This window comes from Hordeum vulgare, chromosome 5H, assembly GCF_904849725.1.
Source record: "Hordeum vulgare subsp. vulgare chromosome 5H, MorexV3_pseudomolecules_assembly, whole genome shotgun sequence".
NCBI classification, from domain to species: Eukaryota; Viridiplantae; Streptophyta; class Magnoliopsida; order Poales; family Poaceae; genus Hordeum; species Hordeum vulgare.
This window is the reverse complement of record NC_058522.1, coordinates 549,960,627-549,984,715: the sequence shown is the minus strand read 5'-3', so window position 1 is coordinate 549,984,715 and position 24,089 is coordinate 549,960,627. Positions and strand designations below refer to the sequence as shown.

At 43.8% G+C, this 24,089-nt stretch overlaps 1 protein-coding gene and 1 long non-coding RNA gene across 2 annotated transcripts; both read right to left on the bottom strand.

Annotated features, from left to right (window-relative positions):
• Positions 1 to 10,152: 10,152 nt before the first annotated feature.
• On the bottom strand, positions 10,153 to 16,463 carry LOC123452770. The gene is made up of 6 exons (XR_006632654.1): positions 16,377 to 16,463; positions 15,594 to 15,654; positions 15,018 to 15,088; positions 12,924 to 12,984; positions 12,191 to 12,261; positions 10,153 to 10,454 (listed from the first exon to the last, which is right to left on the bottom strand). It is a non-coding gene; the product is annotated as an uncharacterized LOC123452770 (long non-coding RNA).
• Positions 16,464 to 18,889: 2,426 nt separating this feature from the next.
• LOC123398913 lies at positions 18,890 to 21,029 on the bottom strand. Its single transcript, XM_045093354.1, has 6 exons — positions 20,911 to 21,029; positions 20,208 to 20,258; positions 19,958 to 20,122; positions 19,690 to 19,743; positions 19,450 to 19,596; positions 18,890 to 19,329 (listed from the first exon to the last, which is right to left on the bottom strand). The coding sequence occupies exons 1-6, from the start codon at positions 21,007 to 21,009 to the stop codon at positions 18,976 to 18,978; spliced, it is 870 nt and encodes a 289-aa protein (XP_044949289.1). The 5' UTR covers positions 21,010 to 21,029; the 3' UTR covers positions 18,890 to 18,975.
• Between the last annotated feature and the right edge of the window lie 3,060 nt (positions 21,030 to 24,089).

Below are 24,089 nucleotides of genomic sequence, written 5' to 3'. Positions count from 1 at the left end.
ACCTCTCGTTTGATGGAGATCACTAGTATAGCAAAGGCGTAAAAATGGGTGGTATAAATAGACGGGAAAATGGTGCATTCATGGGACTAATGTTAGCTGCAGCCACACACAAAAAGTACTCCCTCCATCTTGGTTTATAAGTCATCTTCGGTTGTGCACCCCGACTAAGATGAAGAGGAAAACGAGAGAAAATTAATGTTAATTTGTTAATTAATACCATTGAATGCAATGAATTCACCACTACATGTCGTGCTAGTTAGTCTCAAGTCATTCAAAATATACACACCCCACGTCTTTTATTGGTTGATTTCTTTATTCATGTTAAAAAAACAAGAAACGAGGTGGAAGTTAATGAATCACGCCTTAGTGTTTTGGGATTATTTGGTTTTCGTAAGATGGCTTATAAACCGAGACGGAGGGAGTATTCCCGAGAGTTACTGTTATTCGGTTATAATACTTGAAAACCGTCACGCATGACGAAGATTTTTCTCATAAATGACAAGCGATTAAATTACACAAGCATACAAGCATTCGACAAAAAAAACGTAAAATCCAAAATAATTCATGAGTAATAACATAAATAAATAGCCATCAAAATGAAAAATAATCCGTAGAGATTATTCAGGCTCCGTTTGCCATCCGATCAACCGTCGCCAACACATAAACACATCCGCTCAACACTTGCAGCGCATTTGTTTTGGCTACAATGAGGAGAGGGAATGAGAGTTTAGTAGGCGACGTGGATATCGTGCACCTTGCCGTGACGTTTTTCACTGATGATGTGTTTTTCCGTCTTATATTATTCATGTTTTTGTAGGAACTATTATTTTCTTTTAGGGAAGAGGAACTATCCTACATTTCTATTTGTTTCTCTGTGTGTGTTCGGGATGCATGAGGCCGATGAGCTCCTCGTTCTCGAGCGTGTGGCCTGGGCGGCCCATCGCCCAGATGATGCCCCACGCGAAGGAGACTAGGCGACCAGCATTGACGTAGCTAGCGGGTGTGCCGTGGCACACCTACAATTTTGACGTATTTATCATCATATATAGGGTCTCAGCCAAATTAATCAATTTTAACCAACCCCAAGCATAATGAGCAATATGCCAATCAATAAATTTAAAGTGTGCACACCCACCATTTCAATCCTGGTACGCCACTGGCGACCAGTGGTAGCCCTGCCTCTACGTGGCGCAGACTCAACGACTTCCGTTCTACTGTCGCCGGTAAAATTGACAAAAATGACCCCTAGGGGGAAAGAACTCACGGAGTGACCCCTCGGGGAAAATGTTTCACCGGCCTGACCCTTTTGTGTGGCGCCCGACACCTAGGCGCCACACTACACTGTGTGACGCCTAGCCGTTCGGCGCCACACCCCCCGACCACCTGGCAGGGAGGGCCCACCCCCCATGCCGTGTGACGCCTAAGCCTCAGGCGTCACACATTGTAATATGTGGCGCCGAACGCTTAGGCGCCACACATGGACTTAACTGGCCACGGGCCAGCCCCCCTCCCCACCCCCTCCCTCATTCAAACAGAAACTGCAACGGCGGCGGCGGCTGGCTCTCACCCCCTCCCTAATCCCCTCCCCCATCTCCTTCAGATCTGGTGATTTCTTTCTTGGATTGATCCCCCAAGGTAATCTCCTCCCCCATCCCTTCCGTTTCCCATCCTTCTATCCAAGTGTATTAGGTTTTTGTTGAGTAGATTGATTTGAGTAGGTTCTTAGGATTTGACTAGTTAGGATATGAGTTAGTATATGAGTAGATGAGTAGTAGTAGTTCATATTTGTAGTTAGTATTAGTAGTTAGTATATGAGTATATTAGTAGTAGTAGTTCATATTTGTAGTTAGTATTAATAGTTAGTATATGAGTATATTAGTAGTAGTAGTTCATATTTGTAGTTAGTATATGAGTATATGAGTAGTAATAGTTCATATGAGTTCTTAGGATTTGAGTAGTTAGGATATGGTGAATATGAGTTAGTATATGAGTAGATGAGTAATTTGAGTTCTTAGGATTTGAGTAGTTAGGATTTGAGTTCTTAGGATTGTAGGATGGTGTAATTTTTTGAATATGAGTATTTTTTGAATATTAGTTAGTATATGAGTAGATGAGTAATTTTTTGAATATTAGTTAGTATATGAGTAGATGAGTAATTTTTTTTGTGATTTGTAGGATGGTGTGGCTTCTGAATAATGTTTATGACGTTGAACACCGGGCCTATTTCATGTCGGAGAAGAAGATGGTAAGTAGAAAATGATTAGTAGATGAGTAATTTTGTGAAAATGTAATAAGCACTTGATATCTTCTTCTCCTATATGTTTGCAGGAGCTTACGCCCTTGAAGATCCGGTCTCATGGGGCATCCTCTGTAATGCAGTACGATGAGCGGTACACCCCATACATCGAGATGACAGGACTCCTTCCATTCGTGCAGCTTGTGAGTCGGTCAACTCCCAATCTGAACGCTGCGGCAGTCATAGCACTTATTGATCGTTGGAGGCCGAAGACACATAGTTTTCACCTCCGGACCGGAGAGATGACGGTTACTCTTCAAGATGTTTCCATGATCACCGCACTTCCGATCGAGGGGAAGCCTCTTTGTATGAGCACTGATTCCGAGGGATGGCGGCAACAAATGAAGGCTCTTATTGGTATGTCGCCGCGGGAGCCAGAGGTAGAAGATGGAGGGAAGAAAGATAGAGTCCCGGCCGGCGCTCCTTTCACTTGGATTGCCGCGAACTTTGCTCATTGTCCTGAGGACGCAGATGACGAGGTGATCCAGAGGTATGCCCGCGTGTACATGTGGTACGTCATCTCTAGGACTATCTTTGCTGACGGCACATGCAAGAATGCTCCATGGATGTGGCTGAAGGCGTTGACTGTTTTCGACAACAAGTTCAGCTGGGGCTCGGCCGCACTGGCTTACTTGTATCGGCAGGTAATAAATTGTTAGTATTAAGTACTCTCTGTTATCTTTTTCTGCTAAACTGATGCATGTTTGTTGTTATTTGTAGTTGGATGATGCTTGTCGCAGGACGACAAAGGACGATGGAGTTGGTGGTTGTATGATCCTACTTTCAGTATGGAGCTGGGAACGCCTACCTGTTGGATGCCCTAAAAGCTCACAGTGGAATACCTGGGATGAGCACGGCAACCCTGTACGGCAACCTACATGGGCTTACAAGTGGGACTTGGTATCGGAGGTGGCAAGCGAAGTGAACCTATTGTACAAGCAATACACCAACGAGATGGATTTGCTTACCCCCGAGCAGGTAAGATGGTTTCAGAGTTGACTTCCAGCTTCTATGTTGTGAGTAAAATGAATTGTGCCTTTCATTTTGTGTTGTAGGTTGAATGGGAGCCATATGGTGTCGGGCCAAACTTTGGTGATGCACACACGTTCGATCTCAATCCACTATGCGTGCAGGAAAGACATCTTTGGCTAATGCGTTGTCCCCTTATATGAAATTTGGCGGTTGAGTTTCATCTCCCGCATCGTGTGATGCGTCAATTTGGGTACTTTCAGCCACACCCGCCGGAGTGGGTGGACACGGACACACAGCTTCACAGGTAACAAAAAAGAAGTACTGATTAGTTTTGTTCTTAGTGTTGAGCGAGCTACTGATGTGTTTTGTTGAAAGTAGGTTGGATAGGAGGAGGCAGCGAAAGATCAAGGATTGGCAGAAGCATCATAACAGCTATGTCGTTATGTTCGAGCAAAGTGTGCAGGCAGCTTCGAGCATACGACGAACCCAGTACCGCCAGCATTGTCCGCTTGCGTTCAGCAACTACTTAAGATGGTTTCAGGCGAGTACTCGTGTCGAGATTTGTCCGCCGGCTTACGAGGAGGACATATTGGAAGAACCCACTGAGTACGATGCACTTGCCCAAAGCCGTTACAACAAGTTTAGCTGCATCACAGAAATAAGCATGGTTTTGTTGTTTCGGAATATCTTTGAACTTTGCTGACAAAAGCAAACAATGTTGCCCAGTGCCCCAGTGTACCCTGCGTTTCTGGTTTGGTTGTACAACTGTGTGATAGTTCAAATTGTATTTTAGGCAAGCAAGGTGAAAAGAACAGGCATCAACATGTCTGTTCTTGTAATTTTGGTAGGCCCCTGTCCTGAACTTTGTGGTAAGTGTGCTCACCTATGTATCATATGAATTCTAGTGCACCTATTCACTTGCATGTCATTGTCTTGTGATCATAGCGCGAAGAGGTCAAGAAACAAGCTGATGAGTCCGAAGATATTCTAGATAACACACCTGGAGGGAAAAAGGGAGAATCTGCACTTCGTCTATTCATAAAGGTGTTGTGTCATTATTATTATTTTGCCCACGAATGCAACATTATAGGTTACCTAATATATGTCATTTATATTTGAATCTAACAGGAACAGGGCCAGAAGTTACGGCGCCTATCCAACATTTTAGGTTGCCGTGACCCTGAATATGTTTCACCTTCGAGATCCGGTTCATCCGAAAAAATACTCTAGACGATTCAGCTTCTTCAGGCGCTCGTATGGACGATGGTGACATTACCTCGGCAGCTAATACCCAAAGAAATACTGTAGAGGATGATGTTGACACTACTGAGGTATGACATAGCCATAAAACATTTTGCACTTTCAACCTTGAACTTTCAACCTTCAACTTTGAACTTTGAACCTTCATATGTATTAGGTTGCGGACGGGATGACGTTGAAGGCTTTCCAACGCTCCGCTTACATGTTGAAGCCTAGGAAGGAATTTAGGCGGTACTCACCGGATGATTATGCGAAAGGAAAGAACCCAGTCGCCGGGGGCTCTCGTTTGTCAAGGATGAGAAGCATGGACGATGAGGATGAGGATGACGATGACGATGAGTCGGATGACATGGAGCAATTGGTGGTTGCCAGAAGAAAGAAGCTAGTTTCTAAGAGGGGACGAGGCCCCAAGATGTGAACCGGAGCCATTTGGAGTTGGTGTTGCACTTGTGTTGTGAACCATTTACTTTTGTTGTGAACTATTTACTTTTGTTGTGAACTATTTCGAGTTGTGAACCATTTAGTTGTTGTTGCACTTCTTGTGAACCATTTAGTTGTTGTCTAAATATAGGATGATGATCCTGTAAAAAATGTTGTCTAAATATATGATATGTTATTTCCCGCCACCTTTCCCTCCTCCGTTCCCGCCAAAATTTCCACGTCTTCTTTCCCGCCACCTTTCCCTCCTCCGTTCCCGCCTAAATTTCCACGTTTCCTTTCCCGCCACCTTTCCCTCCTCCGTTCCCGCCACCTTTCCCTCCTCCAGTCTATAAAAGGAGGCATTGGACTGCCTTCCTCCGTCATCCAGCCTCACTTGAGAACACTACAACCGCTTTAGTCAATATGAGTTTGCCTTGCTCGGATCAAAGCATCAGGCCTAAGAAAATGAAGAGTGCGAGTTTACCTCGGGGTGTGGAAGCAGTTCCATGTTGGTGCGGTGATCTCTGCAAGGTGAAGGAGGTGGAGGATTTTTCAGATTGGTTGGGCATGAAGTTTTTCATGTGCGCCAATTATGAATCTGATCCACCCGAATGTATTTCTGCGTACATCAGGCCTCCGGTATGCTCAAGTCATCCAGATTATTGTTTACTTGATATTATTGTTTACTTGAATCTGATCCTCCTGGTAGTCTCCTCCTCCTCTCTGCATGTACTATCGTTGGATTGACACGAAAATGTCGGACTAGGCGGTGACCGAGATTCGTGAAAGAGCTCGCCGTGCATGGGCTAGCTGGGACTTGGAAGAGCGCCGTGAGAAGGCTGAAGCAGAGGAGAAAGCAGCGCAGAAGAAAGAGTGGGAAGAGTACTGTGTGGAGCAGTGGGCTTTTCTTGATGAGATGATAAGGAAAAACCAAGAAGAGAAACTACGGCTGGAGGAGGTTTACAGACAGCGGGAACAAGCCCGTGAAGTTGAGAGGGAGAGAAAGAGAGAAAGAGCTCGTGCGGCCAAGGCAGCAGAAGAAGCCAGTGGTGGAAAAGGAAAATATCCACGTTGGACTCAGTAGATTTCACAAAGTTGTATGAGAAAGTTGTATCTTAATTTCAGCAAGTTGTATCTTAATTTCAACAAGTTGTATCAGCAAGTTGTAGAAACACTTGAGAAGACTAAGATAAGGATAAGGATCAACAGAGTTATGAAATGAGAAACATAGTCTTGATGAAACAGAGAACAAAGTGAAACTAAGACCAAAATGAGAACAAAGTGAAACTAAGACCAACATAGTGAAACTAAGACCAAAATGAGAACAAAATGGGAACATAGTGAAACTAAGACCAACAAAAGGATAAGGATCAAGGATGAGCATTACTCATCAAAAGAGTAGCCAAGTTACTCTGTTTCACATGTGTGGCGCCTAAGCCTTAGACGCCACACATGTGATATGTGGCGCCTAAGGCTTAGGCGCCACACATGTGAAATAGAGTAACAGAAAGTGTACATTTGGGATCCCAAATGTACACTTTCTGTTACTCTATTTCACATGTGTGGCGCCTAAGCCTTAGGTGCCACACATGTGCAACGCCCAAGGCTTAGGCGCCACACATTCTGTCATGCTGAAAACTGCAGCACATAGTGGTGGAGGAGTTCAAATATACATCACAAATAAGCACAAATATACAACACAATAATACATACGTTAAAACATACAACACAAAGAGGGTGGAGTTCAAACATACATAGGGTTCTTGAAGTAACATACGTCCAAAAGTGCATACATAGTGGAGTTTCATAGTAAGAAAGAGCGGAAGCGAACAAGGTTCAACAACACATAGAATAGAAGCATCCGGCTCTATTGGGTCGAGCAAGGCCCCTTTCCCTTCTTCTTCTTCCTCTCTTCTTCCTCTTCCTCTTCCCTTTTGCGCATTTTTGAAGCCTCTTCCTTAACCCTCTCCGTGAAGCGTTGATGCTCCCGCTCTCTCTTTGCTGCGGCCTCTGCCCACATCTTCTTAAAGTTAGCTTCATATTCTTTTTTACGTTTCTCTAGTGTCTTCCTGTCATTCTCCTTTATCCTAGCCTCATATCGCTTATGCTCAAGGAACATTTGCCACTCCTCATCCATCTTTGCCTTATGCTCCTCATCCTTCTTCTTTCGCGCTTCCGCTGCATCCTCCTCTCTCAACTTCTTTGCAACCCTCTCCATCAACCGCTGCTCCTCACTGGCTGCATCCTTCTCCTCCCCCCACTCCGCTTTTGCCTTGTTGGGTTGAGAAGCGGCCATACCTACAAAACAGGCATCAAAGCTCATAGTTAGTAAAATAACACACAAAGGAGCATGAAAAACAACATGATAAAGATAAGTGAAATATGTGACATACGGAAATGGTCCTCGTAGGTATCCACGCATACCAATCCTAGTAAGTCCACCACCTATCCCACCACTGCCTCTAGCAGTAGCACCACCTATCCCACCCCTGCCTCTAGCACCACCACGACCTATCCCACCCCTGCCTCTACCACCACCACTTCCTCTAGCACCACGTCCTCTAGTAAGGCCAAGTCGGCTAGGAACATGTTGAGTAGGAACTTGTTGGGTTGTGCTTGCTTGACCCGTCCCTTGTTGGCTCGTGCTTCCTTGACCCGTCCCTTGTTGGTTTGAACTTGGTTGGCTAGGACTTGGTTGGCTTGACCTGGAATCATTGTTTTTGGACTTCTTCTTTCGCGTCGTACACCTTCTTGTGTTGTGCCCTGTTACACCGCAATCTCCACAATGTGATCTCTCAGTAGGCTCTTGGAATTGGTTGTTCCCCATTTCTCTGCCACCACCATGGCCCCATCCATCCATGTCTCCTCTAAAACGCTTTGTCTTTCGTCTTCCCAGTTTCACAACCTTCCACTCTGGGTCGGGCCATAGTTGTACTCCATGATACTCCGGCCATTGTGATTGGTCAAAGTATGGTTCAAATCTAGGAGCCCATGTATGCTTCGTGGTCATGATCGAGAACTCGGACACCCTTCAACACCCGGTTGAAGCATTCTGCCATGTTACTTGTCATTTGACCATATCTTCGGCCATCTTCTTCATAAGCTCGTGCCCACTTGGCCTGAAGTTCAATGTGCCTGTTAAGAAACTCAAGCCCACCTGCATCAAGTTTTTTGTTTACAAGCAAAGCATTGTACAATCTTGCAAATCGTTTGTCCGAAAATGCTTGACAACAATCTTGAAGATCATCCGCCGACTCCTTGCTACCACATGCCCGGTAGAAGTTTGCACAGAAATGCCTCATGCACCATCGATGATGCAAAGGAGCATGGCCGGGAATGACAATGTCAACCGCGTTAAGTATGCCTTGATGGCGATCCGATATGACACATATTTCCCTCTCAAACGGTAATACTTTGGTTCTCAAAATATGCAAGAACCATTCCCAGTTAACATTGTTCTCTGCCTCAACCAAAGCAAAAGCCAAAGGCATCAACCGGTTATTGGCATCACTTTCTATTGCAACCAACAAAGTGCCCTTGAATTGTCCGGTCAAAAACGTGCCATCGAGGGAGATGACAGGACGACAGTGCTGGAAAGCCCTCACACATTGCTCAAATGCCCAAAATGCATGGCCAAATACGCGGACCCTATTTCCATTCAGAATCCTTGTTTTCTCCCCATACGGCTCGACCACATGAACCATGCCCGGGTTAGTGTGGGCAATAGCTCCCAACAACCTAGGTATGCGGTTGTATGCTTCCTCCCAATCATCATACAACATCTTGAATGCGGCTTGCTTTGCTTTCCATGCCTTACCATATTTCACCTCGTAGTGAAAGAGGGCTTTCACAAGGTCTTGTACGCTTTTTATGCTCATTGTAGGAAGAGAGGAGATGAAGTTGGAAAGCCTATAAGCGATGAACTCGGAGGTTATTTGTCTATGGCTTTGCGACGAAAGGGCACCATCAACCCTCTTGCCTCGACACATGTGAGGCATACAACTGACAATGTTCCATCCTGGCCCTCCTTTCCATGGTCTTGCACGGACAATCCAAGGACAACCTCTATCCTCACATGCAACCGTGTAACGCAGCTTCATGTTTGAATGAACAACTTTGTGTGGCCTATAATGCGTAACAGAATATTCATCCAACCACATCTTCAGTTCAAAGAATGTTTCGAACTTTGACCCCGGCAAAATAATATTCTTCCCATGTGTGTCCCGATGAGAAGGTGGCCTAACTCCAAACAATATGCCTTCGCCTCCGTCAACCACGGCTTCATCCGCAAGGCTAAGATCCTCGAACAATGGTGTCCGGTGATCACGCTTTAATACCTTCGTGAAAGCTTCAGCCTCCTTTGCCGTGAACCCTTCCTCATCAACTTCTTCATCGGGACCCTCATCGTCAAACTCAGAGGCATAGCCACGTGAGTACGGAATGGAATGGTCCATTGTCTCTTGCAAATTATATTTGTCCAAATCACCAAGATTGTTGTCATGAAGAACATTACCATCATTCTCATCATCATCGTGCTCATCATTAGCCTCTACCAATGGTTCATGTTCAATGTTGACCTCTTCGTTGGCCTCATAGACGTTTTAGATGTTTTACTACCGACTACATACAGATGTATATAAACGTATTCCCTAAACCCTAAAAATCCTAAACCCCTAAACCCATAGACACCAGGGCCCCTAGTATGACATGTGGCACTGTGGCCCAACTGTCACACACACCCCACACACAATAGCTGAAATGGAAAGAAAAGAAAAAATAGGCTTGGTGGGGGTTCAAACCCACCACCTCTCCCACACGAGACACAAACCTCTACCACTAGGCTATGACACGATAACTGAACTAACAGTTCACTAATTTTTTCTTCGTATGTAGTCTCTAATGATATCTCTAAAAAGATTTATATTTAAGAACGGATGGAGTATAATGTTATCAAATCCGTAAGATGTTAATACGCAAGGCTGAAGAAATCTGCTTAGCTGATCATCTCTTTTCATCTTTACAAAGAGAGTGAGGTTTGCAGAGCGTGTTTCCTCCAGTGTTTTGTACTCCCTCCATCCCATAATATAAGATCTTACCGGACGGAGGGAGTAGCTTTGATTGGACAAAAAGGAGATTTTGATTCATAAGGGGTAGCACAAAGGAAAAAGAAGATGCTAAGGACACTGTTCAGGGCATGCACAGGCTACATAACTGACAACGATTTCAAGTCCTTCCTCTAACAAGAGCTACAATATTCAGAGATATATAGATGACTAGACAACTCTCAGAAGAACTGCAGTATTCAGATATTCAAATAGCAATAACACATCTCCTGGAAAAGTATTGTTCTCGCAACCATTATTCAGCTCATTCATAAAATCCATGCAACACAGCAAGCTCTTGTTCTGCACCAACATACACACACGAAGTTTATAGGGCCAAGTCCTTGTTCTACGCCAACATAAGCATCCCTGAAGAGACAAGTATTTTGGAGCTTCTGCCAAACCTGCAGATTGACATGAATATTCAGCTCAGCGATATACAAATAACCATGTTGGTGCAGAATAAGTGTAGTATTTTATTTTGGACCTATAATCAAACCTGAAGACTGACATGAATATTCAGAGATAAAAGTGACACAGGTGTATAATTATTTGCAAAGGAAGACTTTACTTTTTGTGTGTGTAGTAACGCTTCCTGTAGGATTCTTAGTTCATGTTAGGGCTGGAAATCCAACATTGTCAGGCAGAGGCTTGTCAGGTGAAGAATCGCAGCATGGCCACAATTGCGAGGGGCAGCGGTGGCTAGTGCTCCAAACAGGTGAAGAATCGCAGCATAGCCGCTGCTTGACCCATGCAGTGAAAAGGTCGGAGGAGGAGCCATGAGATCTGAGCTGGGAAGATGCCAGGTATGCGGGAGGCAGGTACCGGATCTGCTTAAGGAAGAGGCTGTGTGAGCAGCAATCGTCGGAGGGAGGCATATGAAGTCAAGGATGGGAGCGAGGATGTGGATTCCTCTGCCAGGCATTATGCCAGGATCTCGGGGGGTTCTGGACAACCAAACAAGCCATAGCGAGAAAGAAAAACAGCAGGACGCACATACCTCATGCAGTCACGCCGCAGGGCGCAAATGTGGGTCATGCCGGGGAGCTGGTGGAAGCTCTGCTATGGCCGAGAACTCCACATCCCCGCCGCCACCATCATTTCCTGGGTGGCTTCGCTGCTGCTTGAGCATAAGCTTCAGCAGAATGTTATACTCCACCAAGGACTAAAACCACAAGGACAGCTACACCTACGATGATGATGATGAGGGCGATTCCAAGGATCTCCCAGAAAGTGAGGCTCGCTGGAGGTGCTGGAGGGGGAAGAAACTGGATTGTATCATATGGAAGACTTGGCGCACCGGCAGCCATGAGACAGAGAGAAAGAAATTGATGGGGAGGGAGAAGGAAGAGGAGTCCTTATGCTGAGAACACTAGCACTATCAGTAGCTAAACTCAGCGATGATAACACCTGCTGTTTCCTAAAACGTCAAAAAACATGAAACACTCATTTCCTAAAACATATCTTGGGAGAAATTCTGACGGCAACCTACGTGTCCTAACCATAAAGCAAGAACAGCAAAACTACACTGGACAGAGAGAGAGAGAGAGAAGCCATTAGTAGCAGGTTGGGTAAATTAGCAGCATCAATAAGCTAAACTCAGTATGATAGCATCTGCTGCTTTTTAGAATAGGAAAAGGTTGTATTTGAGCATATAAAGATAAAGTGTACGTGCAAAAATAGATATTACATGGTTCTTTGTTTTTAACTAGAATTAAACTGCACTAAAGGAAAGATAGTAAGTCTTCCATTCATTGAAGTGGCAAATGCACTACCTGACCTAGCAAAGCTCAAGAAAGCAGCAAATCGAGCAAGAATAGTCATCACACAGTAGAATAACATCAATGCTGAATAGCTATGATCAGAAGCAGAAAGATTACAGTGAATTGCCAACATTGTACAATTTCAACGTACTTCTCGAAATTGTAGAGAAAACATCATGCAACTATCAGTAAGTGCAGCCAGTATTGAGGGGACGAAAAAACAGAGCACCATCCTATAGATCAGCATATCATTTCAAATTAGCACCAGAAAGACTTCAAGTGCAAGTGCAAAAGAACACAATGCAGTCTTGCACCTACTCATATTGATTGCAAAGGCAGAAATGGTGCAACTACAAGTGGGAAAGAACAACTCTGACCTTGTTATACTCTCAAGTATCTCCAGCTGCTCGATATAGTTCCACTTCCACCATCAAGATTGATGGGGAAACTTCAAAGATAAAAAAAACAGAGCAAAATTAGTAGAAGAAAGGAAGAGCGCTAAGGGGGCATTCCATGAGAAAGAATCAATAGACAATTATATCAGTAATACTGAAATTTGAGAAATCGTTACTCAATTCAATATAGCTTGTGCACGCTTACGTACAACTGTGTATGCATATGCACATAATTACTTGTAGAGAGTTATGTACATATTTCCCCATCATTTACATAATTTAGTCTAGAAACTGGTTTATGGTATATGTGGTTGCTGTACAACAGGAAAAACTACAAAATCGCATCTAAATGGACGCGCGACGCTACAATATAACTTACATCAAATCGTTTTTACAATACTCTGGTTTATAGCAGTTGAATTTATGAACATAACTTGCTGTTCAAACTTCAAAATAACTATACACTTATTATTTAGTTCCTTAATAATAAGTTCAAATCATCAATGATGTTGAACACTAATCAAAGTTAACTACACGTCATGTGAAGTCTGAAACTCTGGTCAAAAGTTACATCCATGTCTTTGAGCGTTGGAAGATGACCGGAGAAAAAAAGTGAAGAACAGTAACCAACACACAAGGAAAGGGGATGGTTTCACGTTACTACTCAATCACGAAAAGTTCAACAACAAAAGCATGAACCTTAAAATCAGCCTACCTTCATGCAATATAATTTTACTTTGACATCACCACGGCAATCCAGATTGTCACAAAGAAACCTGCACAAAATAGCCAGAAACCAAATTAGCATTCCACCATTTCCTCCAAAAACTTTACCACATTGAATGTGACCCTACTACCCAGATCTATGACCAAGCAAAACAAACAGAGAGTCCTTACGGAGTATAGGCTTTACACAGCTAAGAATAGGTCACCTCTCATACAAAAATACAGCCCGAGTCATAGCATCATCTGCAGTCGTGCATCAGGGAGAAAAAGAAACAAAAGGCTATGACAGAATAGCCATACTTCATCTGTTTCATAATGTATGTCTGACATTGGTTGAAATGGATCATGATTGCCACTATCACAAAGATAGACATACTGGTATTTTCCTGTCTAATGGGAGGAAGTACGGTCTGACTACCAAATATTGCTTAAGTTCAGTACTACCCAGGTAAGCGGGCTGTCACAGATTGTGAAATGATGATAGTTGCAAACAAGCAAAAGAACATTTGCACAAATTGTTAACAGACAACCAATACATCCATGAACAACTTTATCTCCCCTAAATGTAATTTACCAATCGATTAGTAGCATCATCTTCGAAAAACTAATTGTAAAGAGTAGATAGTGTTCAGTATATAGCTCTGGCAGTTGAATTTATGAATATCAGTGTTGGGTTGCTCTACAATCCTCACATACAGGTGCTGGAAGGGGAAGAAAATGGCTTGGGTCATGTGGAAGACCTGGCGCACCAGCAGCCATGAGAAAGAGAGAGGGGGGGGGGGGGGGGGGGGGGAGAGGAGGATGAGGATTCCTACGCTGAGAACACTAGCACTATCAGTAAGCTAAACTTGCCGATGATAACATCTGTTGTTTCCTAAAACATCAAAAAAACAAGAAACACTCATTTCCTAAAACATATCTGGGAGAAGTTTTGATGGCAACCTACCTGTGCTAGCCATAGAGCAAGAACAGCAACACTACACTGGAAAGAGAGAGAGAGAGGAGGGGTGGAGAGAAGCCATTAGTACCAGGCTGGGCAAACTAGCACCATCAACAAGCTAAACTCAGCATGACAGCACCTGCTGCTTTCTAGAATAGCAAGAGGTGGTATTTGAGCATATAAAGATAAAGTGTACAAACCAAAATGATATTACATGGTTCTTTGTTTTTAACTAGAATTAAACTGCACCAAAGGAAAGATGGTAAGTCTTCGTTGAAGTGGCAAATGCACTAAGCAAAGCTCAAGAAAGCAGCAAATCGAGCAATACTAATCATGATATGATACATTAAAAATCGATGCTGAATTGACTAAAGCGTGCTGATAATGTCAAAAGAGGTCGGGTAGACCGAACTTGACATGGGAGGAATCCGTAAAGAAAGATCTGAAGGACTGGAGTATCACCAAAGAACTAGCCATGTACAATGGTGCGTGATAGCTTGCTATCCATGTGCCAGAATCATGAGTTGGTCACGAGATCTTATGGGTTTCACCTCTAGCCTACCTCAACTTGTTTGGGACTAAAGGCTTTGTTGTTCTTGCTGTTTTTCTACCTGAACATGTGAAGTTGCGAAGAGTAAATTGACGTCAAATAGACAACTTCACATCTAGTTAATCTTAGATTTCTAGTTTTTGCAGATAGTTACTTTTACATAACAATGGACAAAAAGCACTAAGTTACTGGAGAAATTGTTGTTGAATTCAGTAACCACCCCACGAGTAATCAAATGCTTACCCATGTAAGAGTTTTAACCGTTCTTGCTAACAAACAAAGAAAACAATAGAGTTCACTACTACCCCACTCCACAGTAACTGTAGGAGTTTATTAAAGAAGTCAAGACATATTTTCTGAAAAGCTCTTTGTGGCTACAACAGTGTATGATGTTTTTCACTTTACAACAGAACAATCTTACGCCTGAACTGTGAGTTACACTGAGCCTAATATATATATATATGGTCTCAGTTGCAGTCTTATGGAAAACAGAGGGTGCGAGTTCAAAATAACACAATGCAATCTTACACCTAGACATATTGACTGCAAAGGCAGAAGTGGTGTAACTGCAAGTGGGAAAGAACAGCTCTGACCTTGTTATACTCTCAAGTATCTCCAGCTGCTCTATATAGCTCCACTTCCACCATCAAGATTGATGGGGAAACTTCAAAGATAAAAAAACAGAGCAAAATTAGTAGGACAAAGGAAGAGCACTAAGAGGGCATTCCACGGAAAAGAATCGATAAACAATTATACACATACGATTGAAAATTGAGAAATCATTACTCAGTTCAATGTAGCTTGAGCATGCTTATGTACAGCTATGTATGCATATGCACATAATTGCTTGTAGAGAGTTATGTACATACTTCCCCATCATTTATATAATTTAGTCTAGAAACTGGGTTCTGGTATATGTGGTTGCTGTACAACAGGGAAAACTACAAAATCTCGTCTGAATGGACGGAGGACGATATAATATAACTTACATCAAATCGTTCTTACAATACTCCAGATTATAGATGGTGTGCAGTAATAATTCTGGCAATGGAACTTATGAATATAACTTGTTGTTCAGACTATAAATAATTGTACACTTATTATTTAATCCATTTATTAGTGTGCACCAAAAGTTCAACAAACAAGCATGAACCTTCAAAGCAGCCTACCTTCATGGAATATAACTGAACTTGAACATCAGCACGACAATCCATATTGTCACAAAGAAACCTGCACAAAACACAAAACAACCAGAAATCGAACTTAGCATCCCGTCAGTTGTTCCAAAATATTTATCACGGAGAATGTAAATCCCAGTACCCAGATCTATGACCAGACAAAAGGAAGAGAGGGTCCTTACAGAGTCTAGGCTTTACACAGCTAAGAGCAGGTTACCTCTCAAAGAAAATACAGCCCCAGTCATAGCATCATCTGCACTCATGCAGCAACAAAATGGTATGACAGGGATACTCCATTGTTTCATAATGTATGTCTGGCATTGGTTCAAATGGATCAGGATTTCCACTATTATATTATATAGATAGACATACTGGTACCTTTTTTTTTTGTCTAATGGGAGCAAGTACGGTCTGACTACCAAATATTATTGCTCAAGTTCAGTATCACCCAAGTAAGCAAGAAGTTAAGACTGCGAAATGATGATAGTAGCAAGAAAGAAAAAGAACATTTGCACAGATTTTTAAAGACAACCAATACATCCATGAACAAGTCCATCTCTCCTAAATGTAATTCACTAGTCGATTAGTTACATCATCTTATATTATAGAAAAAAACAATCTGTAAAGAGTAGATGGCGTGCAGTATATAAGTCTGGCAGTTGAATTTATGAATACAGGCGTTGGGTTACTCTACAATCCTCACACGGGTTGCTAGTACAATCATCTGTGCAACCAACACTTGAAATCATATTGACTTGCGTTTGTCCGCATAACCTTGGAAACGTTGTCCCCGTGAAGAAGACGTCGAGCTGCAGCAACGAGAAGCCCAGAGGCCAGAGGCCAGAGGTATCTGCTCCACCCACCTCGCCACCTGACCTGATGCAGATGTATGCCGTAACTCTGGCATGGATGATGTGGGGTGAGGGGGAACTGCAGATGGATGCGGCGGCCGGAGCACGGAAAAACCTAGATCTGCGGTTGTTCGCCACGAGAAGCTCCATCCAAGCCCCCGTCGGGAGGAATGTTCCCTCCCGCTACCCACCACCGCTGGTTGGGTCAGTCCGTCGTGGGCTGCGGGAGGAATGTTCCCTCCCGGCGGCAAGTCTGGCGCACGGTCGCGCGGAGAGAAAACAGAGCTGCGTAGGGACATGGAGCTTCTGGTCCGAGGCACCGTACTGTGAATAGTAATAAACGCCCCTAAATAAAGGTAAGTAAGTGGCTGAAGGTTCTACAAAGACAATAATCTAAATACTTTTATAAACATTCATGAAAGTTCTATTTGTGTGCAAATTATTGCCATGGAATGAAGGTCTCGACAGAAAAATTGATACAAAAATAATATTTTAAGGGGCATGTTACGCGTCTATCAGATACTTTTTACAAAACATCCTCCTCCTTGATAGCAGTAGGATCGCAAACTTGATAGTCTTATTGCAACAAAACCTTCGTTGCAAACATCCTCCAACAAAACCTTGATAGTCTTATTTTAAAAGGATGTCTTATTGCAAAAATCTTTTGCAACGAAGGTTTTGTTGCAGAAAAAACTTTGCGACAGTGGTAATGTTGCAGAATTATTTTGTATTCATCTTTGTATGATGTTACGAAAGAAATGTTTTGCAACTTGATTGATGTTACAGAAAATCTTGCAACAAAGAGGAAGTTGCAGAAAGAAGTGTCACTGTGTTCATCGCGAGCTCTGCTAGATAGTGGTGACAGAGGATTGGCGCCACTCGTCCCCTCCTTCGCGAAGCCGCCGGCGAGCTCCGCACAAGTGTCACCGCTACTGTCACGGTCCTCGCTGAGAAGCTCGCCTCCAACCCCGCTGGACCTCGCTGAGCCTAGCCACCGCCGCTCGCAGACGTCCCCGCCTCTTGCCCGCATGCCATCCTCGTCGGATCTAGTTGGAATCCTCTATGTCGTCGTCCTCCTATCCGCACGAGTCTCGGCCTCCGTCGCTCCTGGAAGTCCCTGCATGTCATCCTCGTCGGATCCGACGAGATCCAGCTAGAAATCCTCATCTTCGTTGCCCTTCCAACCGCACGAGTCTCCGTCGCTGTAAACTCTCTTTTTTCTGAAACAAATGCTTAGTTGCAGAAAAACATGGACACGGATGGTCTTGCTCTCGACTGTATGATGTAGAGTCAATCTGACGGACACGGAGATGACGGACGCTCGCACGCGATTGGCCGGTAGAAGGTAATATTTTCCATATTTTAATCTTTTTTGTATCTATTTTATTTTATTTTTGCCCAGACCTCCGCGGATGTCATTTCATCACAAAAATTTGTATGCGGGTAAAATACTCGTCAATGTTTGTTGCCAAAAATAGATAGATTTTAAAATATTGTTGTTATGTTTTTGGATTGTACTGTTCACCAAGGTACGTGTGAGTTTGGAATCAGAACATCACTTTTGACAGTGAAAAGATTGGGATGGATCTAAACAGGGTTAAATAGGTACGATTACAAACTTTAATCACTGCTTAGTAATTTTAGACTATATGCGAAATATGAAAGTGGATCTAACTATTGCAAAGATGATGCTAGTGCTAGTAATATAATGAACAACAGAAGAATTGGTAGGCAAGTAACAGCAATGAGACATAACAAGTAAGGGCAAAAGATAAAGTAACCATAAGTAAGGAGTTAGAATTAGAGATAAACGAAACTTCAGAGACTAGGATGTACCCCGATGTTCACTTCCTTAAAAGGAAGCCAATCACTGTTGAAGGAATGTGTGTTACCACAAAGGTTAACCCTATTCTTTTTAAGATATATATCATAACTAACGGTAGACCTTTACGTGACCTACAAACCCTCACAAACTTTCTAGGGTGACTCACAATAACTCATTCCTCATCGGAGTACTCCTATCACCTAGGGGTCTCCAACCTCCGAGAGTAACAAAATCAATGAGGAAATGCTAAAGACTTAGTAGACAAAAGCAATTGTCGTCGACAACCATACTGTTATGTGTGTATATCAGTAGTTTATCAAAAAAATATTATATGCGAGATCATTTCGACGCACGAATGTATTTGTCATGCATTCTACTGCATCACCGCCTTCTCACTCGCAATATTGCGTCATTGAAGTGCTGACCAATCACCTTCAAATTATAAGACTTTATGGTTTTCCTGGGCTCTTAGCATGCCATGTGGTGACATCTAATTGGCTTGGTTTTACGTGTTAATAGAAGTTGCATTATTTTTGTTGGCTTTGGTTATCTGCATAATCCCTATGGTTTGAAAAGGTTCAAGACGTACCCATGCTTGAAATAAAAGAACATGAGTTTGAAGCCAAATCATTATTCTTAAGCGTTTACATGACTCATGGCAACACATCCATGTACCTATGAGTAAAATCTACTTAAGCTAGGCGGAGCAACCTCCTGGTCCTCCATATGAACATTTTGCACCTTCGATAGGTGTGATAGAGTAACAGCTACTCTTACTCTCTAATCTGTCTGTATTCACAGTAAAAGGTGTCATCCTGCCATCTTGCCCAATAAGTGAAATATCTGTGATTAATGCAGCTTTATCAGACGGCAAGAATCCACTGCCCATTGGAGGGGATGGGACAGACGGACTCCCTCCAACAACGCTACCAATTGAAATTTGAGTCGCCTTCTTCGATAACTTGTCAAACAGTTTTGCTGGGTAATAGCCCACCGGTGTGGGAACCTTGTTGAAGCCATAATGTATCCACCAATTTCTGGTGGATTTTTCCTGCCATATGATAGAAGCAATTTGAGTAATGTAAGCCACAAATTCAACAACATGTGATTAGATCATTATGATCCACATGCTTACAATTGGCAAGTATGTAAGCAAGATATATTTAATTACCCTAAACACTTTAATTGTAATCTTTTGACGTGCACCATGAACATGAGAGACTGGTTTTATTGTACCACCCGGAACTATTGGTGCCCCCTTCGCTAGCTGGAAACCGGGACAATCCATGTCATAGCACCCTGTATGATATGTGTCTCTCTGTTTCACACAAAAGCTATATGGTCACCAGATATTCTAACTTTGTGTGCTATAGTTGAGGAAGATAATTTGAGTGAAAAGGTAGAAACATACCGTCCAACACGTGAAGAAGTGACTATGTGAGTCCCCATATTTTTTCGGGTCAACCTGGGAACAAATTGAAGATTTATTAAGAGCATTAAATGGCATTGAGTATGTCCAAATTAATGATGGTAAGATGTACTTTTTCTCCGTCCCAAAATAACTGTCTCAAGCTTAGTACAACTTTGTACTAGAACTAGTACAAAGTTAAGACACTTATTTTGAGACGGGGGAGTATACAATATGTAAAAAATCATCATATATGTAAATTACGACTTACTTGCCATCCAACCCAAATTGCATTCTCGTTTGTCTTTGGATCACCCTCCATGTTAGCAATCCAAATAGATGTTATGATATGACCAGCACTGATATTGTGTCCAAACACATCCATTGTAGCAGCAAGTCCATAGTAGCTACCGGGATGTGTCCTATGTGCCGCAAACTATAGAAGGCAGAAAGTTTAAAGCTTGGTGAGTGACAGTAAGAAAACATTGGCTTGTTAAAAGTTGCATGATAGGGTGACTCACATAAACGATGTCATTGGAATATTTTGACGGAGAAGCATGTGCATACCATGCCTGTAAGGCTTCAGAGTGAGTATGCAAATCCAGATATTGCTTGTTCGGCTTTTGTTGCCTTTACAAAAATTGAAACATGTAGAGAACAGAATATACATTTTAAAGGCAAAAACTAAATATGTGTAGCTTAAATAGGTATAATGGGTGACTGAAAAACCTTCCATGTACAAAATATACATTTTAAAAGCAAAACTAAATACGCATAGCTTAAATTAAAACATGTAAAGTACAAAATATACATTTTAAATACTAGAAAACAAACTATAATGTGTAAGTTCAGCCAATCACGTACCATGCATCGAATCTAAGAGGCGTAAGCCATATCCCCATGCCTTTGTGGTAATCAATCCATGCAGATTTGCCATTCATATCAAAATAAACCACTCATACATAGTACAGAGATGAAAATTAGGAAACTAAAAGAAAATCCAGTTTGAATAACCCCAGCAACTCCTATACTCCAAACTCCTACACCTTCGCCATGAGAGAAAGGGTTGTAGTTCATCACATAGTTGCATTCCTCTATTTTCACGTTCTTTTTCTACGGATTATTCTTTTTCTATATAATGGACAATCCTTTGTATTTTCACTACTATATCACCCCTTGGTTCGAGCTACTAATTACTCAAATCTGTAGGAACAACATGTTTACCTTTTGGCTGGTTGGATGCAGTCCACCTCCATGGATTTGGTAAGCAATGAAAACAACATATATGGCAAGAATATGTAATCCTAGATTAAGTTTAGACATGATGAGATGCAAGAGAATTATAAGGGATGGGTCCTTTATATAGATGAATTTCCGGTGGCCATTATTAGGGAAGAGTGAGTTCCAAATCGGCAAATAAAGTGGTACAACTTATATCTTCACATCTCTATTATTTAATACATATGGAGGAGATGTAAATGAAATTTAGTAAATGCGAGAATTAAAATGAAATATTTAGAAATGCGGAAACTTTGTCTTGTTATATTAAATGGAGCTCAAATCTTCTATATCTAAATAACTAGTCATCACTAACTATTTCTCTTAGCATGCAAGCATACCACATCGTCCTGCAACCTGCATGGGAAAGTCACACCCCCACTAAGAGCATCTCCAACATACGCACGCGACCGCGGCGCGCTAAAAAAAATTTGGGCGATGAAATAAAGTTTTAGCATGCGCGGACGTGTTGTAGCTTTAGGAGGTGACGGGGATACAGCCCTAGGGTAGGGTCATAGGCCTGACCTATATGTCCTACCCAAGGACACCTCATTATTAGGACTACAAGCGAAATTCTGGCTGGATCGCGACAACATCTAATCCACTCGGTATGGATCCACTCGGACAAGTATACACTATCCACTCGGACGAGGTAAACCACTCGGCCATATGTCTCACTCGGATATGCGAAGACAAACAGGGTAGTCGAAGCATCATACTCATAGTGGAGGTTTCATAGTGGGTTGTCATCATGGCACTAATGCTCCATCTTGTAACATAGGAGGTGAGGGGGTGACGCACTCTATATAAGCCACCCCCACCACGTAGCTTAGGAGAGGGTTTTCTTCTCCCCCGGCGGGCTCATTCTTTCCATGGAGCTCTCGCTCTCTCTATACCATGTAACTCATGTCCATGACACATAAAACAAAGCCTCTCCGGAGCACGAGATGTAGGGTTGTTATCTCCACTGTGAGAGGCCTGAACTCGCTAAAACCACCGTGTCACCCATGTGCATCTTGATAGATCATGCTTCGTTATCCTACCCCCTTTCTATTGTCGGAATCGTTACCACGACATTTGGCGCCCACCGTGGGGCATGGCGTCTATCGAGCTATGATGCAGATGGTTATTTCTTTTAACTACCAGCGGCAGATCGATTTCTGCTGATGCCCTCTATTCGGTTTCATTTTCATGCTTAACACATTTTTTGTATTTTTCATCTTCACGACGAGCAATGCATCGCAAGCAACAGAAAAATAGATATGCATCCAAGCAGCAACGGTGGCGTGGAAGCAGAAGACCCCGGCCTTGCACAGATGACTGCGCCTCCACGTACAGCTACCGGCGTCGTGTGCTTCATCATCGTTACGCGCGGCTACCGGCGCCATCTGCCTCGTCGTAGTCTCGCGCGGCTACCGATGATGTCTACCTCACTGTTGTCGCGAACAACCGCCCGCGTCGTCTCCAACGACGTCGTTGAGCGGAGTCAACACCGTTCGTCTTGTCGTCGACTCCGGCCTTATGTTCTTGGTCGCTGGACGACGACCTCCGTGTTGGAGACATATGCCCGACACGGCACAGGCGTGCACGCTCCTTCCTCCGATGCCGGTCGCCGGCGACGGTCTCATTGGTGGAGAAGCGATGTGACGAATACCTGCGGAACAGGCTGGCCAGGCCTTTAACGTCGGGTTAATTGGGTGGAGGATCAATTCCATGCATTAAACATGGACTAACCGTTTCGGCTGAGATCACTCGTCCGTCGTCGTCTGCGGACAACGGTTTACTCGGACGGACATTTCATTCGAACTATTAATACGATGACGCGTAGATGGAATTTATGTACACACGAGCAACATGCAGCGAGTCGCCTGCCCCACGTGTCGCCACTCTGCAGAATGCGTCTACATCAATCGGCCGCCGCACGCATCGTCACTCCCGCAGGATGCGTCTTCATCATTCGGCCGTCCCACATGTCGCCACTTCGTAGGATGAGTCTTCATCATTCGGCTGCCCCGCGCTCATCACTCAATCGGACGCGTCGTCATCACTCGGATGCTCTATGGGCCGTCGCTCAGTCGGACGCGTCGTCATCAATCGGTCGCCCCGCGCGCCGTCCCTCAGTCGGACACGTCGTCAACACTCGACCATCCCGTGCGTCGTTGCTCAGTCGGACGGGTCGTCAACACTCGGCCGCCCCGTGCGCCGCCCCTCAGTCGGACGCGTCGTCATCACTCCGCCGCCCCGCGCGCCGTCCCTTAGTCGAATACGTCGTCAGCATTGGGCCGCCCCATGCGCTGTCCCTGAGTCGGACGCGTCGTCATCACTCGGCCGCCCTGCATGCCATGCTCAGTCAGACGTGTCGTCAGCACTCGACTGCTTCATGCGTCGTTAGCCAGCTAAGTCATTCTTCACACAGTGCATTCAGTTAAATAATTATTTATGCATTAACGAGTGTAAAGTAAGTCGCACATGACGTTCACTCGGAGGCCATGCCTTCGAGTGTACCTCTGCGCTTTATTTTTATGTGGAACACTTCACTTCCGCTTCGTTTTGGTCCAGTACTCAAACGAGTTCAGTCGAATCCTTCACTTGCATAAGTATAGTCGGATCCTGCACAAGTACAATCACCTGGCACACCCAGTGGGTGTCTATGGGTGTTATTTACACAAACTATTTCACAAAAGGTCAAATTACTTTGATAAATTTTCATGCTGGCTTGTGCTATTTTTCATACACAGGTTACGCGATCACTCGACGCATCCGTGTGCCATCCTCGTCGCTACTCAGGCTCAGTCGCCGCAACAATCATTTGTACGTTTTCACGTGTACGGAAGCCCCTTCGATGACGTAGTGGACACGGCCGCCCCTCGTGCCGTCAGTGGGTCGGACGCCTCCTCGACATACATCACTTGGACGCCCCACACGTTGCCACTCAGTCGGACTCGTCTACCTCACTCGGATGCCCCACGCATCGCCACTCCGTGTGGCACATCTTCATCACTCGGACGCCCCGCGCGGCACCGCTCGGCTTAGCTGCGACTCCGTATCGCCTAAGTTAAAACTACTACGAGTACGGACACGCTCCACACTCGGGAACTTAGCTGCGACTCCGTATCGCCTAAGTT